The 17,865-nt window shown below is 37.7% G+C and overlaps 3 protein-coding genes across 3 annotated transcripts in view; 1 reads left to right on the forward strand and 2 right to left on the reverse strand.

Annotated features, from left to right (window-relative positions):
- LOC146455708 (methylcrotonoyl-CoA carboxylase beta chain, mitochondrial-like) overlaps positions 1 to 363 on the reverse strand; it is a 29,498-nt gene extending 29,135 nt beyond the window's left edge. The window contains exon 1 of the mRNA XM_085093922.1: positions 124 to 363. Coding sequence (XP_084950048.1) covers positions 124 to 258 — 135 coding nt within the window. The 5' untranslated portion in view covers positions 259 to 363. The remainder of the gene's footprint in view (positions 1 to 123) is intronic.
- Positions 340 to 10,021, forward strand: LOC146455710 (uncharacterized). The gene is made up of 12 exons (XM_085093923.1): positions 340 to 495; positions 570 to 645; positions 914 to 975; positions 1,372 to 1,429; positions 2,767 to 2,884; positions 3,114 to 3,202; positions 3,909 to 3,982; positions 4,357 to 4,944; positions 5,977 to 6,153; positions 6,912 to 6,977; positions 7,317 to 7,409; positions 8,955 to 10,021. Exons 1-12 carry the CDS (start codon positions 403 to 405, stop codon positions 9,018 to 9,020), a joined length of 1,560 nt encoding a protein of 519 aa, XP_084950049.1. The 5' UTR covers positions 340 to 402; the 3' UTR covers positions 9,021 to 10,021.
- LOC146455711 (uncharacterized) lies at positions 9,743 to 17,804 on the reverse strand. The gene is made up of 6 exons (XM_085093925.1): positions 17,654 to 17,804; positions 13,427 to 13,573; positions 12,158 to 12,213; positions 11,962 to 12,041; positions 11,332 to 11,486; positions 9,743 to 10,313 (listed from the first exon to the last, which is right to left on the reverse strand). Exons 1-6 carry the CDS (start codon positions 17,754 to 17,756, stop codon positions 10,270 to 10,272), a joined length of 585 nt encoding a protein of 194 aa, XP_084950051.1. The 5' UTR covers positions 17,757 to 17,804; the 3' UTR covers positions 9,743 to 10,269.
- Positions 17,805 to 17,865: the final 61 nt, after the last annotated feature.

Consider the following 17,865-nt stretch of genomic DNA (forward strand, 5'->3'; position numbering starts at 1 on the left):
ATTTTGACCGATTCTCGTTGATTCTTGTTTTATCCAGTGATTTCGATAATACAGATATTCCTTAAATAAATTTTAGGCCAGTCTGCAAGAACGAAAAGAATATCTTAAGTTTTGGAACCTTACCTGAAATTCGGGGGAATTTTGAACCGGTGTACCAATAACACTCGCCCGTGAAAGGTCATGGTAACGGCACCTCTGCGCCGTCAGAATTCGACAGATCTGTCTTCCACTCTGCTGTAATACTCTTGAACTTCTCATGTTGATGTAAATCAAGAGAATGTACCAATAAAGACAACGAAAAGCTAAATAGCTAAAGAATCATTACCGCCATTTTGCCACGTGAAGCGAAGTTACCAGTCAGCGGTGTAAACATCCCACGTTGAGATTGTTAATGTATGATGAATGAAGTGTATCTTAGTGACAAATCAAAACAATATGGCGGAAGGTTATGTCCAAGATGAACTGACAAGACTTCGTTTAAAACTGCTTGAACAAGTGAGTTTAACCATTTTAGGTGGTGTTTGATGGATTTATGTAAAGCAGTACACTTTGTTTTTCGTAATCAACAGAAAGTCAGAGCCCAGTCAAGCGGGAGTAACTATGGAAATATCGGCGTTTATGGTTCCCCAACAAGTTCCAATAGCGGTAAGGCTTTCAACTTTGTTCTCACGAGTGCGATTTAAACTAAAGTTAGTTTAATTCATTTCCTTTCTGGGGGAAACCATTGTTAAAAATTAAACTAAGGTTGTAAAATTTTTACTTTGCGTCATGTAGACATCATGAAAATATAACAACTTCAGTCAAATGCCAGCCTTAGCTAGTATAGTAGTTGATCACGATGCTGTTGTTTGGTCTTAATGATGTGGTTGTTATGATAAGACTATAGTTATAACCATTTTTTTTTTTTGTTTAGGGATTCAACAAATGCTGCAAGCAGAAACTCTGAAGAGTCAACAGCTTCTTGAAAGAGTTAAAGTAAGACTCAGTTGCTCTAATATCTAAAATGCTTTAAACGTGATTTTAATCTGTAGGTTAGCCAGAGAGCAGTCATCCTCGGAGAAACAGAAGCAGTTAGTCAGGGGATCAGGAAAAATGACATGAGGAAAGTTTTCAAGGAAACGTTTGTCTACTTAAACTGACTGCCCCTTCACCTTTGAGGATGGCGACCAGTCTATTGTCAAGTGCACTTGAAAGATTTTAGAAAAGGCGTCTCATTTTAAGGAAATGCCTCTGCACAAATGAGATCTCCTTGAAATCTGCCAATATTACTCTTGAGACTGGGTCAGAGGCTTATTTTGTTGTTTTTGGTGTCAGCAAGCTCTGCATGTAATGAATGTTTTATCAGTTTGTATCTTTATTGCACTATTGCAGGAAGAGAGACATTATCATAAGAGACAAATGCACGGTCGGGATGATGACCATACAAGAGGTAACTCATCATTTCTGTATATTGTCACACTTATATTATGAATGTGGTTAGTTTGGGGTGGATTCAAATCACTGACAGGTGATCACAGGCTTGAAATCCACCACCTGAATAATATTTTATATATTTTAAGAAAGTTTATTCTCTCTTCTTAAAAGGGCACTGGTCCATCACAGGAATATACCCAGCATGGCATGAATAACCAGTGCCCTGCTGAATGATATTGCATGCTAGTCCATCACAGGATACCCAGTATGAAGTGACTAGTCCTGAGTATTACCCCCCCCCCCACCCCCCACCCCTAGGATGGTATGCTATTCATCTCCATTACAGAGGATGCCCAGCATGAAGTGACCAGGAGTTTAATTTTTGGCAGGCACGTGTGGCCCCAGGGGGGGTACTCGCGTATATTAGTTACGGGGAGGTGCGAATGAGGCCAAATTTTGAAACCCAAAAAAAGTCCCGTCACGCTAAGGAAAACCCAAACAAAGTCTAGCACCCAAAAACGTAACCCAAAAAAAGTCCAAATTTTTTAAGCATCAAAAACAATGAAAGTACAAAACACCAATAGAATGTGAGATATTTCATGTGTCCGACTTTATTCATTCCTCGTGCATCTGTCACAAAACTTTAAGCAAACGGGAACATCTTGTCTCTTTCTGATATCACAAAATCAAGAATGGTAGGGCACGATTTTCATCAACCCCAAAAAAAGTCCTCGCCAAAATCTTAAGGGCAAAAAAAGTCCACCAGAAAATTTCAAACCCAAAAAAAGTCCCAAGCCGAGAATTTCAAACCCAAAAAAGGTCTTCGCACGTCCCCGTCACTAATGTACCCGAGTACCGCCCCCTGGGCGTGTGGCTCAGTTCTCCTTACTCTTACCCAATTTCAGATCAAGATATGTAATTTTCCGTTTACTCTTTCTCAGACGCAGCCTGTATTTCAGATCTGGGTTATTGAATCCATTCCCATTTCTCTAATATCCATACCTGTTTTCAGACTTTTAGACCAAAATGAAGTTAAAATCTTTACCCTATATTAGACCAAAATGGCTCAATACCCATACCCTTTGGCGTCGCACAAACAGATTATGTAGGGGAGTATCCCTCCCTTAGGGTCCCACCACAACCCCCCACAACCAGCTACTCAGATCTTATACAACTGCTGTAGATAACCTACAATCAATAAACTTAAATATGTTTAAGACTTTCATGTATGTTCATATCTAAAAGTATTACTTGCAAGATGTGCTACAAGTTTGTTTCAAGAAAAATATATTAGTGCAGTACTGGCTACTTGTAAAAAAGTTTAATAAAGTTCTGTTCTTTTATGGTTGTTAGAGATGATGACAATGATGATGTCACAAAATATGCAGCTTCAACAGATGATGCTACAGCAGATGATCTCGCCATCAACTGTAAGCAGACCACACCCCACAGAAAAGACCACTTATCCCAGGTATATACAGCTTTTGCTAAATTAAGAGCCTATACCATATCTACTTGTATATGTAAAGCACAATCATATAAACTCTACGATTTATTCCTTAGAGCCTCAAAGTGACGTTATTGTCTCAGGCTGAATTTTAATTAAAATGTCGAAGTTGGGCTATTCATAGCAATTTAATAAATAATATATAATTCAGAGCTTTCCCACATCAATTTAATCTCAATGTAAATTTGTCCAGCTTGTCCACAGTCCGACCAGCTGAGATTGAACAGATTGGTCAACGGGAAATGACGCCATTTACCAGCCTTCCAAGAGATGCTCATAGAGGTACACGTTTGTTTTACAGACTACTTTTATTTATAACTAAAAGCAACTTTAAACTTATTGCAGAAACTAAAAAAAAAAAATTATAGATATAAATTAGTGATAATGATAATATCTCAAGAGTCTTAGGATGATAAATGGCGAACTGCAAACATGAGTTTCATGTTTATGTTTCTTTAGACAAATTTAGTAAATTTGTCGATGAGAATAGTGCAAAATAGTTCTGGCCTTTAATACTTAAATGCAAAAATACTCAACTTTGCTGAGCTAGGGGCTTGAAAATAGGATTATTATGGTCGAATGAGGTCATTTTTTGCCATTTGCCTTTTTATTGTTTTGTCCTAAGTTTGATCCTAAATCTCTTTTCTCTCAAAATGATGTTGAAAACATTGCCAAATGTTTCAACTGTTCAACTACTGTGAAATGTAATTATTCCAAAGTCTGTCAGGTTATAAAGCCCATTAATGCCCTAGCCATTATGAATTTGGACCCCAAAATTATTGCCCAAAAAAACAGAGTATTCATTTGATGTCTTTATAAAAATTACAATTATATTTCTTAAAAACTACATACTTTTTGCATTTTCCTGCCTTTTTTAAAAATAATAAAATATAACTGACAAGCCCAGAAATTTATTTTATTATATTTATTTTATTATTTTTTATTTTTATTTATTTATTTATTTATTATTATTTTTTTTGTATTTTAGCTGATTCTGCACGTCCTGCACCCAAACTGAAGCCACCAGTTCCTGCTCAAAGGAAACCATCACCAAAACCACAGGTAACTACTTCATACATTTTTTCTTTACATTTTATTTTATATCTTCCAGGTAGCCTATGAAATATCTATTAAATCCATTGGTATAATCTGTAAATCCATGGGTTGTTTTTTTTCTATGACCCCCACCCCCACCCCCTTCTGGAAATTGTGCAGTTCCAGAAAATATCCATACTCCCCCTATGGAAGGTTTTTTATTTTGCACCTCCATCCCCCCAGGAAATTCCAGTTTAGCTTCATACTCTGCTTCTAAAATTTTGACTTTTAAGATCCCCCTCCCCCTAGGAATTTCCAATGACCTTCCATGGGGTGGGTATGGATTTTTTCTGGAACTGCACATTCTAGTTTAGCTTCACAGCTTTCTTTAAACTTTCTAGGTACAAAGAGGTGTTGCTACTCCTGTGCGACCAACAGAGCGACTCCCTGCTGAACCACAGACAAGACCTCCCCCCTCCCTCAGGCCTGAAGGCTTTATTGGCCAGATTACAAGTAGCAACCCTGAGGCACCATATCCCTTCCCTGGCACCAGGGGAGCGAGAAAATTGCGACATTATGGCTACGTAGCTTGGGCATGCTTTATCCTTATTTCGTTTCTGAAAAAAGTGATGCAGAGGAGAGTTGATGCTATGGAAAGTCTGAACCATCTTATAAACCAAGCTATTGATGAGCTTCATAAGAGGCACTATCTTGAACGTGATGGTGCCATTTATGCCACAATTCAAGATGCCGTCAAGGAGGATGCTTTTGATTTGAAAGTTAAAAATCCTGGAATTTTTCAGAGGCTGTCACAGGATTCTCAAGCTGCTATTAGTGAACTTTCTTCAATGATCGAGACTATTGTCTATAATGTAATTCAGATTAAACCACTTGCTGGAATTCTTAGTGCAACACAGGAGGGTTTCCTGTGGCATATGACACAAGTGGGAGCCCTGTTACCTCCAGACTATCTGTGGGAAGTGGAAGAGGTATGTGAAATGCGATTAGAGATATTTATAACACCAGCCAACAATATCGTTCCATGATATTTTCATCTTTGATAGATATAAAGTGTTAGCCTTTCCCTCTGTTCTATGACCTTCCGTGATTGTAAATAAGCCTTCCTGTTCAGAAATACAAATTGTGCAGTTCCAGAAAAAAAAAAAAAACATACCCACCCCATGGAAGGTCATCAGAAATTCCTAGGGGAAGGAGGGTCTTAATAGCCAAAATTTTAGAAGCCAAGTATGAAGCTAAACTGGAATTTCCTGGAGGAAGGGGTGGGGATGAAAGGTCTTCAGAAATTTCTAAGGGAGGGGGGTCTTAAAAGCCAAAATTTTAGAAGCAAAGTATAAAGCTAAACTGGAATTTCCTGGGGGAAGGACTGGGGGTGAAAAGCAAAAACCCTTCCATGAGAGAGGGGGGGGGGGGGGAGCTGCACATTTCAATATTAGCCCCCTTGCTCTTGTAAGCCCAATTCCTCCTCCACCACCCTCGTTCCAATCTGAAATTAATAACAAGGTTAATAGTACTGTAGGGTAAGCAAAATGTGACTCACAGATATTCCATAAGCCAACCTCGTTCTCAGATCAGGGGAAAACCCTGGAAACAAGGTTGTCCATGAGCAAGGGTTTCACTAAGGAATGGTAACTGAGCAAATTGACTGGTTGTCAATAAGATTCTGAGCAGCGTTTTTGCCTTCACAACCAAGTTTTCCGTTCCAAAGAAGTTGAAATCTCAAATTTTTGCCTCCATGTAGCCTTCAGTTAGTCTCTTTCGAAGCTGCTCGGGCCAGAGTCACACAACACTCCCTGTCCCCACGCATGATGACGGAAAGCATTGCGTGACTACGGCCCGAGTGGCTGCGAAGGAGACTAGCCTCCAATCATTGGATGTTGAAAATGGCTATAGCTCATGACTCACAGATTTAAATATTTGACTGCACAATCTGTACAATAATGTTTCATCACGGGTATTTTGTGATACATGAAACCTTTACCTTGCTCTCTTGTATTTTGTAGGAAAACATAAGGTTAACTGAAAGAGGAGAGCTGACCCGAGTAACCAATCAAATGAGTACCATGCTTCTGCTCGGTTTGTTCATCTCAAGGGGCCTGGTGTCTACATTGCTATTGAAGCCTACTGAGTGTGGTATAATGGAGAATGAACCCAGTCCTCTTGCTTCTTCTAACCTCAAGGTCAGGAGACAATGTTGGAGAAGACGTATTTTAAATAATTCAGTTTTGTTTTTCTAATAGCCTGAGTCTCATGGGGCCTTCCTTAGAGGGGAAGGGGGGAGGGGGGGGGGGGGAGAAGCCTGCGGTAGACAGCATCCTAGCAAAAAAGAGCAACACGTAGCCTACGAGAGCAAAAAAGCCTCTTCCAGGTTTTATCTCGCCCGCCGTCCGGAAAAAAGGGTCTGCTCTCAGAAACAGCCTGAGTTTTTTATAAGGAAAGAAAGATCTCATGTCCATCATTTGAGTAGTGTGAGATAAAGATGACTTCCGCTTACGAACCCGTGTAGTAGGCGCTAGGGAGGGGAGGGAAGAGGAGAATCGGGCGCGCGCAAAAAGCGAGGGAAGGGAGGAGGAGAATCCAAGTGCGCGCGTGAAACAAGGGGGAAGGGAAGATGGGAATCGAACACACGGGCGAAGCGAGGGAAACACTTCAAGCGCGCGCGCCAGGCACGAAAGCTACCCAACACAGGAAGGTCCCGAAATTTCTGATCCTAGCAGCACATAGCGACTCGTATAACATAAGACTCTAGAAAATGACTGAGTTCGCCACCAGTCTCCCAGGATTTCAATGCTTAGACCATCAGACCTGTGAACAGAGATTCCCGTCTGCGCTACAGCCTGAGTTTTATCTTTGTCCTATTCCGATCATGAGATGAACTTTTCTTCCTCTAATGTTTTCTTTTACGATTAGTAACGGTTTCTCGTTGTTAATTTCTTAGGTTCTGGCTTCCACTCTCATGAGAATTGTACGCGAAGTTTCACTTTTGCAAAAGAAGAAGATAATGGTAAGCCGGTGTTTTTACTTGCTAAATCGTATATCCCAAATTACCTGCTATCAATTCTTGTTTTTTTTGTGTGTGTGTGTCGGTATATCACAGTTTTACCTTTTTGTATAGAAGGTATACATATGAAAAGGTTACTTTTTCTGTCAAATAAGGTATATTAAAGATAAGTTTGGATCTCGGGGTGGAGTCTCCCCCGCCCCCCACCCCCCAGGAACGAGCCTTTACGGTCCGCATAGCGATAAACAACACTGTTCAAGGAACTAGTGACGAAAAGGACAGTCCAGCGGCGTGAGATTGGCGTAAACGTTACCCTTCAACATTCCTTTGTCTTTCTTCTAGCCTCTAGCGTCCGAAATCAGTTCGCAGCTGTTTAGTGATGAAGACATGAAGTACGTTTACAAGAAAATAGACGACGCAATGATCTGGTCTAAGGTTGGTTTATCAATAAGTTATTTTGATCAAGGTTACAAGTTATGAAGATGCCCGCGCAGTTAATACACCGATCAGTTCGAAAGTTCACGATTCTGTACCATACTCTGCAAGTAGAGAATTTGATATTTTCCTAAGAGTGGTGGGGAATTTAGACTTGATTTGTCTTTTGGTCAGGGAGAATAGCCGCCTGGAATTTTTTCCAAACGGTTTTATGGTTTGAAATTAAATAAATGGGAATTTCAGTAGCTTCCACAAAGTGGCTCTTTCATCCACTGTTTCGAGGTTGAATTGGAATTTGAAAATGTTGGTTTTTGTGGCGTGCGGAAAACCAGAGTACCCGGAGAAAAACCCTCGGATTAAGGTGGGGCTCTACCTGAATTTGAGTGAAATTTGAAGAGGTTTTAAGAATGGATAGAAGAAAGAAAATGATTTTTGGAACACTAAAAGACAGTCGATAACCACGCAAGAGCACTCCAGGTTGCTAGTGGACTAACTTGGTATCCGTCTATTAGTTATTGACTACAAATTCTAATTTTAAAACTTCACTAAATCTTCAACATTTCTTATTTCTTTTAATTTTACCAATCCTTCAAGAAAAATTATTTCCTTCCAAATATACCTAAAAATCACCCCAAAATTCGTAAAACACCCCAAATCATTGATTTGTGTTATGAATGGAGGGTTTTTGTATTGCTTGAAATGCAAACAAGATATTTCCATTTGACCGATTTTAAGCGGCGTGAAAACGGCTTTCAGGTGAACCCCCACCTTAAGGACGAGAACCAACAACAGACTCAACCTACAGATGACGCTGTGTCCGGGAATCGAACCCGGGCCACGTTGGTGGGAGGCGAGTGCTCTCACCACTGCCTCATCCATGACGCAGTGCGGGAGGGTAGGGCGAAAGGAAATTTAAAGGATAAGATTTAGCCTTTGTGAGCAAATGGCTTACTCGAAAGAGGCCTCAGAACAGTTTCTGAAGGCATTATTCAACACCTCTCTGTCCGCAAAGCTTGAACGGGACATCTGACACGCAGGGGAAAGTTCAAATAACGGGGAGGGTGGGGAGGGGGGGGGGGGTGTCCGGGCGAAGGATGTTGAAGTTTTAAATTGATTGACGCAATGTAAATTGACGCAATGTAACGAAGGGAAACTAGTACTCCGCATTGCAGTGAATGGGGCAGGGATGATGCAGTACTGAGAGCACTCACCTCCCACCAATGTGCGCAGGGTTTGATTCACGGTGTTGACGTCATATGTGGGTTGAGTTTCTTGTTGGTTCTCGTCTTTGCCCTGAGAGGTTTTTCTCCGCGGTACTTCGGTTTCCCCCTCTACTCAAAAACTAACATTTCCAAATTCCAATTCGATCTGGAAAGTGTCCTCAATTAGTGCTGTGTGCTAAATACATAGACACTAAAATAAAGTGATTGTTGTTGTTGTTGTTGTTGTTTATATTTTATTTTATTGGTAGCTTGAATAAACGCATAAGAAACTGTTGTGGAAACACGCGGGAAAAATGTCTTACTGAATTGTTTTATATCACAGGCGAACCTCAAGAGATGGGCTGAAGCTTACGTTGATTCAGTGAACACAGTCAGTGAAAACAGTTAGCAAGAGTGCAAGACCATCCAGTCAACAGAGATTTGTAATCTCAGTACCTATTGTATAATTTTTCTAAAATTTCTGTATTTAAAAAAATCTCCGTGTTTCGCGACGATTGTCACGGAGGAAAATATAAGTTTTACGTACGTATTCTTCGTTCTTATCAATAAATTTTCGCGATTTTTTTTTCGAAAATTCTCCTATGGATATGTACGGGGAAATGCCAAGTTATCTGTTCAATACAACTTTTAGAATTGCTCGAAACAATTTGAATCAGGCAATAATCGATACGAAAAACCAGGAAGTGATTCAAAGTAAAATTAACGGATGGTGGGTGTCACCTAGGCGTCCGTATCTATTTATACGGTTCGTCAAAGGCGTAACAAAGCTCAATTATCGACATAGCCTGCGATCAGCCGAAAACTTCTTTATCTATAAATTTGTTTTACGATAGAACACTTCTTAAACTAACTCCAAACAAAAAGTGTGTTTTCAAGTTATGTAAACGTCTACCTTACTCCAAGTAATGTACATACAACATTTATTTCCGCACGATGAAATTTCAAAGCTAAAAGCTTGTGTAGATGTCTATACCTTACAAAGTGTTTGAATGACCAGAGTTAAGTCTTTGAAAGGGACGTTAAATCACTTGGATTCAGCAAAATAAATAATATTATGTAAAAAATTCAAGAAAACGAAAAGGAAGATGTTCACGTTTCATAACTAGATCTTTATTTTGTATAAAACTCTTCCTATCTTATTTAACTAGGTTGTACACAGAGAGAAAAAATATTGATTTCTTATTTTTTTTTTTTTTGTCATAGAAAGACATGGAAAAAATTTGTTTACTGTACGTTTGTTATACATATTTTTCTACAAAATAAAGACCAGAAACATTGTCTCTCTGCAGTGATTTTTCACGTAGCTCTCTGTTCAATCCGATTAACACACATTTGTTTCCATACTAAACTCTCGTAGCTTTGGCCAACGTAAAAATCAAACGCTGTTTATTTTCGAGTTGCTTTGAACCTCAATTTGAGCGAGGCTAAGTGCAAAGCTTTTCGCGTGAAAATTATGAAGCTTCGCTTTCATAACGAGGTTCAAGTAACTCGGAAGTAAGCACTTGTTGTTTCTCTACAGAGCTCAGCAATTTAAATGAACCTCTACGTGCCAGATTTCATAAAATGTTATCAAAGCCACAATATTCTACTTTCTTGAACACTTATGAAATAGGGCGTCTTGTTTATGATAATCTTCATTAGCTTCTGTATGCTCTGGGTGTGATAATCAAAGAGTCTGCATCTATAAGATGACAACAAAAAATTAATTATATCTTACTTTAATTAACAGTTTATAAATAAAGATAATTAATTATTTTGGCGACTGTAAAGAGATTCAGTTGATAAAACCAAACGTTTGTTTCCACTTCCCCACCAACGCAGCACCACGGTTTCTTAAGAAATTAATCCCTTTATCTAACTACCTGGCTGACTGACCGACTGACTGAATGACTGACTGACTGATAGACTGACCGAGTGACTAGCAGACTGATTGAATGACTGACTGATAGACTGACCGACTGAATGACTGACTGACTGATAGACTGACTGAGTGACCAACAGACTGACTGACCGACTGACTGATAGACTGACTGACCAACTGACTGACTGAATGACTGACTGATAGACTGACTGACCGACTGACGGATAGACTGACTGACCAACTGACTGACTGAATGACTGACTGACCCACTGACTGACCGACTGACTGACTGATAGACCGACTGACTGATAGACTGACTGACTGACTGCCTGTGTGACTGACTGACTGACTGACCAACTATACAAATGAATGTTGTGCCCCTGGCACCAATTAATTTTGTACCCTTCACATTCGCATTTGTGGCAATTACCACCATAATCACCCAGGACTTGCTCCATCTGGCCTTGTAGCTCAGTCGGTAGAGCAACAGATGATCAAATCTGAAGGTTGTGGGTTTGATTCCTGTCGAGGTCAGAGATTTTTTTCTTTGCCTTGTGCAATTACTAGGGCTAACGTTCAGTGGGAAATTCATGGGTTCACTTAAGCACTTGAACGTAAACTTTGGAGTTAATTCTCTGATCCATCAAGACTGACTGAAATTTTTACTGGTGACTAATGAGAGATGTCATGTCTGTCCAGCTGACTGACGACAAATAATTATTATTAATAAATGATTCAGAATGAAACTAACTTGTAAACTTGCAAGCCAGTTTTCACCAACTCTAAGAAACTGACTGTGTGGACAATAAATAAAACATCAAGTAGAGCATCTACTTACAGTGCTCCTGGATAAGTTTTGGATAAATAAGACCCACAAATGAGTAAGGTTTCTTAGAGGAGGCACCCTTATCTTGTTCATTGTCACGATCATGACTGTGCTCATCTTGATGTTTACTGTCTTGGTGGCTTTTTTCATGAGGATCTTCAAAAGACCTGAAAAAGAAAAGCAACAAGTGACTAAATTTTTATACAACAGGGCATGCAAGGGCTAGAGGTGTGGCCAACAGCTGTCTTATGGCAAGTTTTCAAGCTGAAAAACACTAGCTCATCACCAGCAGAGTTTTGCTGGAAACCCTGAAGAAATTTTGAAGGTATCCAAAGCTAAAAGATCAGGCTAATTAATGTGCCTCATTTTCTAAACTTTTTTTAAAGTACAAAACTAAATGCTAAACTTAACTGACTACCAGCTAATTGACTGGAATTAGAGTTAAAAGCTAACAACCACCTTTTAATTATGTTGAATTTTGGTCAATTTTTCGTTGCACTCTTAAGTGCCTGAATTTTTGTGTGGCCATTCCTGGCTTTCACACCCAACCAAAAGTAACAAAAACAAAATGTTGCAAAAACAGAGGCCATTATGTATTTTACATGTAACCAGACAAATTAATATCAAGAACTATTTGCTCACCATCCCATATGAGCACCACACCGAGAGCAGACAGCTACCCGCCACGCATACCCTGGAAACCAAGAATGCTCTTCAAATGCCTGCAAAACCAATATTGGATGGTTGTAAAACAAGTAAGACATTTCAATTTGCTGAATGTAACTTCACAGTGGAGGTAACAGAATTATGCTAAGGCCTTTCTTCATTCAAGGCCTACCTCACCATGGGTTTTGACATTGGCTGATTTGGCTGTTATTAGCTCAAAATGTTGGCCTACAAAAATTAAAAAAAAAAAAATGTTAAAATTAGGGAAGGGGCCTGGAAGTGTTAGGCCCCCTGCTTGTTCTCATTGAAAATAAGGGTGATAGGGCCCCTCCCTCAACATCAAAAGATGGCGTTTTTATTGTATAGCCACCCCTCTATCCAGCAGTAAAAAAATATATGAGATTTAAACCTTAGTTTTCTTATTTATCTAGCCTGCGAGCAAGCTCTCTACAGTCAACTTCCTTTATTGTGGACACCCTCAGGGCCGTGAGTTAGTGGGAATTTTTTTTCAGTCAAATGTTTGTAATTTATTTTTGCTGGGGATAAAGCTGCTGTCCATATTATCGGGGTGTCCGTAAGAGTGAGGTGGCTGCAATGTGAGAGTTAATTGACTGTATTAGGTCAGCTGTGAAAGGATATAGCATGAGCAGCATGCAAAGAGAGCCACGAGAGGATTGGGGCAGGGGCCAATCCTCTTGCTTCGCTCTGTTATCCTCTTACAGCTGACCCTAATAGAGAGCTTGCTCACAGGCTATTATTTATCTAGCAATGCTGACTCTCACCAGCTAAATATTCCTGTGTCAATTCAAATTTTAAAGCCAATAAAATTTTGTCAGTAATGTTCATGAGATAGGTGGTGTCTTTGATAAGCATATCATCCTACCCCAGACAAAGTAGGTCCTGTTCAAACAAACTTGTTATGACCAGTTCCCTTATACACCTTCATCATAACAGCTACATTGCGAACTACATATTGGTTGGTACAGAAGTGGTGACAGTCTGTATTAATACATCTCGTTAACAGAATTTGGAAACCTCTCTTTTCTTGGAGGGTAAAATGTTTTGATGGTCTACACTGGGGGATCTTGGAGAGTCTAGAATACCCAGGCCTCCTTATTATTTATTTTTTTTAGACCAAACACACACCCCATAGGACTAAGGCAGTGAGGTATTTTTAATTTGTGCGATGAAGAGAAGCCAGTTCAATATTCAAGAGCGAGTCCCCCACTAATGTGAAGGTCTTGATCTGCCAATGCTTTAAAGTCTATATACAGGTCATTCTATGAAACACACACATATAGTACAATCATTTAATTAACAATGTAGCTTAAGGTACTGGTATTACAGGTGGGCTTGAGGCCTTCCACAAGGTCAATGCAATGTTTAATAAAATTTGCATAGTCAAATTACACATAGAAAAACTGACTGAAAGAAAAAGTACCATGAGGGTTTTTGAAGAGCTGGATAAGGCATTGTTGAACGCCTAGTATGGTATCATTCCTCTGTCGCAGAGCAAGTTTACTGGCCCTGTTGTCAAGATTTGCAGCTATCGTAATATCGTGGCCACATTTTCGACAAAGCAGGGAATCTACAATATTCATAGAAATAGTAATGAGTTATTATTATCAATATAAACTTTAGGAATCGCTAACCATGACCAACAACAATTTCACCCACAGGGGAAACATTGGTACTCTTTAATGTAAATTTACTGCAGGCACATGTTTGTAAATTGTCATGGTATGTGTATAATTACATCATCACATCAACTAGCTATTGGAAACTTGCCCCTATTGAATGTGGAACAAAGTAAAATTTATGTGAGATAAATTTATTATGTTTTAGACCTGGTGAATAAAATAGAAGAGTTATTTTTTGGGGTATAATTAAGTATCATCTTGCTTGAAGAGTTTGGAAAGTACTCTCAACAATCTTTGGAAAGCTAAGGAAATTTGCCAGGAATCTGCAGAGTTACAATTAAACAAGGTAATGTATTGATCTTCATATTAATAATTAAAAATAATGATAAATTCCTGTCTTAGAAATCTCACAAGTGAGTGCAACACACGTATATAAAATTAATACATCTACTGAAACAAGAATGAAATAAAAAATTAAACTAAATATTAAATAAAATTATTTATTGACTTACACATACCATTGTAAATAAATACAGAAATAAAGGGGAAAAATAAAAGTTAAACTAAATATTAAATAAAATAATTATTATTAATTGACTAGACACACCATTGCACAAAATGGTAAAAAAAAAATATTGTTTGAATCATTAGGGAAAACATTGCTGATTAAAAACACATTTTTACAAATTAAATTAACTTTTTTATATGTCTGTGGACCATCATGGTGATTTTTAAACATCTTCATCTCTTTTACGTACCATGGCAATCTTCTTTGCTACTACTAGATAACAAACTTCCCCTGATTTATTCATTGTGATAATTAAGTATAACACAGTGATAAAATAAGGGTAAGCGTGTTTCTGTGATCCATTCCTTTATAGCCAAAAAAATGACATTTAAACTATTTTACTTGTTTCTACAGGATAAGAAGAACTCTTAGAACTTTTGGGAAAATCTGTACATGATGAAAACCTAAAGCGGAACATTAAGGTAGTAATATATCAAACATGAGGAAGAGTGTTTCCTCCGATTTCCAAACACCGGGAAGTAGGTTGGACAAACGAGGCGCAGCTGAGATTTTTTAACCAACTTCGAGGTGTTTGGAAATAGGAGGAAACCCTCTTTCGAGTGTTTGATATAACTTCTCAAACTATTGATTATTCTTGGAGAAATTCAAAGCAAAAGTTCACAAAATTAAGATCACATTTCTAAACCTCCTTCACGGTAGTGATTTGCTTTGTTTTGGCTTGATGAATAATTATTATTAATGAGTTTGAGAATATATTTTAAAAGTAGTATTTTCTTTAGCTACTATGTAGAGGAATCCAACCAAAGTATGACCAAAGTATAGCCCTGTATTTTTTTAATGTCCTGCTGTAATTTGGGTGAACATAAAGAAATTATTCCATTTGTCCTTGGCTTACATTATGCTGCACATCTTGAAGTGGGACCATTCACATGAAAGCTAACCGGCAGTATGCTGTACTTTCCTGTGGTACTGATAAGACACAATGTGATTCATATATTCAGGTCTGTGGATGAAATCCTAAAGTGTGACCATTCAAATGAAAGCTACTGAGCAGTACTTTCCTGTGGTTCTATTTATTACGCTGTACAAGGTGCTTCTAAATTTTGAGCCTGTGAAGGAAATCCCAAGGCGTGACCATTCACACGAAAGTTATTGAAGAGTATTTTTTTGTTTTTTGTGGTGGTATTTGATTTTAATATTTTCTTCTGATAGAAATTTTAGGCAACAAATTTTTTGTCAAAACTGCTTTTTAAGAATTCTTTGACCTGAAACAAACATTAGCTTAACACGAATAATTTCTGTTTCTACAAAAGTGGCTCTTCAAATAAAAAATGACCAAAACTTACAGCATTTTACTACATGTGCTTTTAAAAAAATTGAAACTTAAAGAATTGCTGGATAAACTTAACACCAAAAGAAAAGTTTGAGTGAGTAAAACTTGATTAACAGAACTTGACCTAGGAATAGGATGCATTATCTAATGTTGTCATCCAAGTGATGTAACAGAAGAAATCAAAAGCAGAACAATAAATGCTTATGACCTAATAACCTCATCTCTCTATGGGCTTAATGCTTGATACACTTGGCTTGTCACATCTTTTGCTAAATTTTCAAACTAAAAATATAAGAATGCTACACAACAAATAGCACAAATTTATCCACTTGGTGCAACAGAACTGTAATTATATAATAATTATCATTTATTGGGTTTCTCATTGTAATAATAGATGTACTTGTATGTGATATTTTTAAATATATGATTTTAAAAACAATGAACTCCAGAGTCATACCTTGGAATTATGTTTTATGTGTCGGATACTTCCAAACGGTCATGAAAACATGAGCATCTAGTAACAATATTTTAATACAAGAAACATAAACAAATTATGGAGATATATTTTGAAAATTCAAATTGCAACAAAAATTTGCAACTGAAAATGACATAAGAATGTTAAGACATGTCTTCCAAGCTTAACATGTAATTGTCATTTTATTCTTTCACATAATTATGGCTACAAAGTATTCTGATGAAAACAGTTGAATAGTACATTTCAAATTAATGTTGGAGTTTTGGTTAAAACTTCTGCAATGTAGAGTAAAGATATTTTCATTTTTTGGCTGTATTTGGGCTGAAATGTTTTTAGGGTCAAATAATGCAAACTTGCTCAAATTGGTTTTCCATAACAAAGGTTGTGGACTTTAAAATCAACTGAGTAGAAGCACAAAGAAAACAGGTGGATCACATTCAAAATAAGTGAACTGAAAACACAACATAGAGCAAGCCAATGAAACACCATGACCGATGATTTAGAATTCAAACTGTGTTCTAGGTTAATTACTAATTAACTCCACAACACTCCAATTGACTTGGTGTCAATATTTCAGTAAAGACAACATTTGAACTTGCTATAGTGAGGATTAGAACTCAACATATATTCCTGTAAAAACTGCCACTATTTAAAATGTGTTTCAGATATGTTTAAAGGAGAATATTTTATTCAGAAGAATGGTTTTTATCACCCTTCCAGTGTCTGTCAACAGGCCAGCGCCAGAACAGAGGGTAAGTTACAAATAATAAGAGACTTAGGCGACAGAGATGTACAAAAACATGAAACCTTTTGTTAACTCTACATGTATTTCTTAAAAATCCTCATGATAGACAAATTATCTGAATTTTGGAAAAAAAAAAACAGCCAAAAGATGCACAGAAAAATATGGCTAGACAGCTTTTACTTGAATGGTCACACTAGAAGTGTAGTTTCTTGTCTTCAGACTGGTAAAAGCTAAAACATCTTACAATTGACACTGGAAGTTTAACTGTTTAATAAGTGCCTTGTCCACTACAAATACATGATATCATATATTAGGATCATGATAAGTAAAAATAATGTTTAAAAAGAGAAAATTGTATCTCTCATATTTTCACTTGAACTATATAATCTAAATGAAGTTTAATAATCTAACATAAACAAAGTGCTAGTTCATTAACACCATTTATAATTTGGCCATAGGAAAATACAAAGTGAACATTGATATGAATAACCTTATATTGTACCTCTTTTAAAATAATAATTTGCTACACAGGCCAAATGCAACAGAGATCAGATTGGCATCAAATTAACTTAAGTCTACGGTGAAATAAGGATGGCTTATAAAGGAAAAAGGTTCAAGCCAAAACTGCGGTACATGAATTGCATAACTATTTATAGAACACACTTATAAATTAAAATTGCAAGGGAAATATCTATTTTAGTTCAAAAGAAACGTTAGTTGTGACGATGTAAGGTTGGAGAGCTAAATTCCTACAAAAGTAGGTAATAGAGTTTGACAGCCAGGGTAACACGATTGAATAAGCTGTCCTTCGAGCGGATAAGCAATCAAGCGATGTCATTTGAACCAAAACAAAAACAAAATCCCTCGATGAGATCAGACTAGACTGTGTCTCAAGAACGCATGCCGGAAGCTCTGAAACAGATGTAAAACGCAATACACGGTATACCTGAAGTTTGTTGAACATCCACGTTTGTTGCATGAGCAACTTTAAAACTGACGATCGCCAAAATAAGGTTGAAAAACGAGGTATTATAGAAGAAAAAGTTCATTTCTTCATTGGAAATGTACTACCCTTGGCGCACTGCATCCTGGGTACAATGGCTTGTAACGCGAAAGTGAGGCAGCTATCGTGTAACATAAAAGCGAGGTAAAAGTGTT

This window comes from Pavona decussata, unplaced genomic scaffold (assembly GCF_977016875.1).
Source record: "Pavona decussata unplaced genomic scaffold, jaPavDecu1.1 SCAFFOLD_270, whole genome shotgun sequence".
Taxonomy (NCBI): Eukaryota; Metazoa; Cnidaria; class Anthozoa; order Scleractinia; family Agariciidae; genus Pavona; species Pavona decussata.

What these genes read in the sequence shown, in the direction of transcription:
- LOC146455710 (XM_085093923.1), top strand. Translation starts at nt 403, where the DNA reads ATGAAGTGTATCTTAGTGACAAATCAAAACAATATGGCGGAAGGTTAT. An exon ending in AGCTTCTTGAAAGAGTTAAA is followed by an intron (nt 976 to 1,371) that starts GTAAGACTCAGT and finishes GCACTATTGCAG; the next exon opens with GAAGAGAGACATTATCATAA. An exon ending in TGCAAAAGAAGAAGATAATG is followed by an intron (nt 6,978 to 7,316) that starts GTAAGCCGGTGT and finishes TCTTTCTTCTAG; the next exon opens with CCTCTAGCGTCCGAAATCAG.
- LOC146455711 (XM_085093925.1), bottom strand. Translation starts at nt 17,756, where the DNA reads ATGAACTTTTTCTTCTATAATACCTCGTTTTTCAACCTTATTTTGGCG. An exon ending in ATGTCAAAACCCATGGTGAG is followed by an intron (nt 12,042 to 12,157) that starts GTAGGCCTTGAA and finishes TTGGTTTTGCAG; the next exon opens with GCATTTGAAGAGCATTCTTG. An exon ending in TGTGGTGCTCATATGGGATG is followed by an intron (nt 11,487 to 11,961) that starts GTGAGCAAATAG and finishes TTTCTTTTTCAG; the next exon opens with GTCTTTTGAAGATCCTCATG.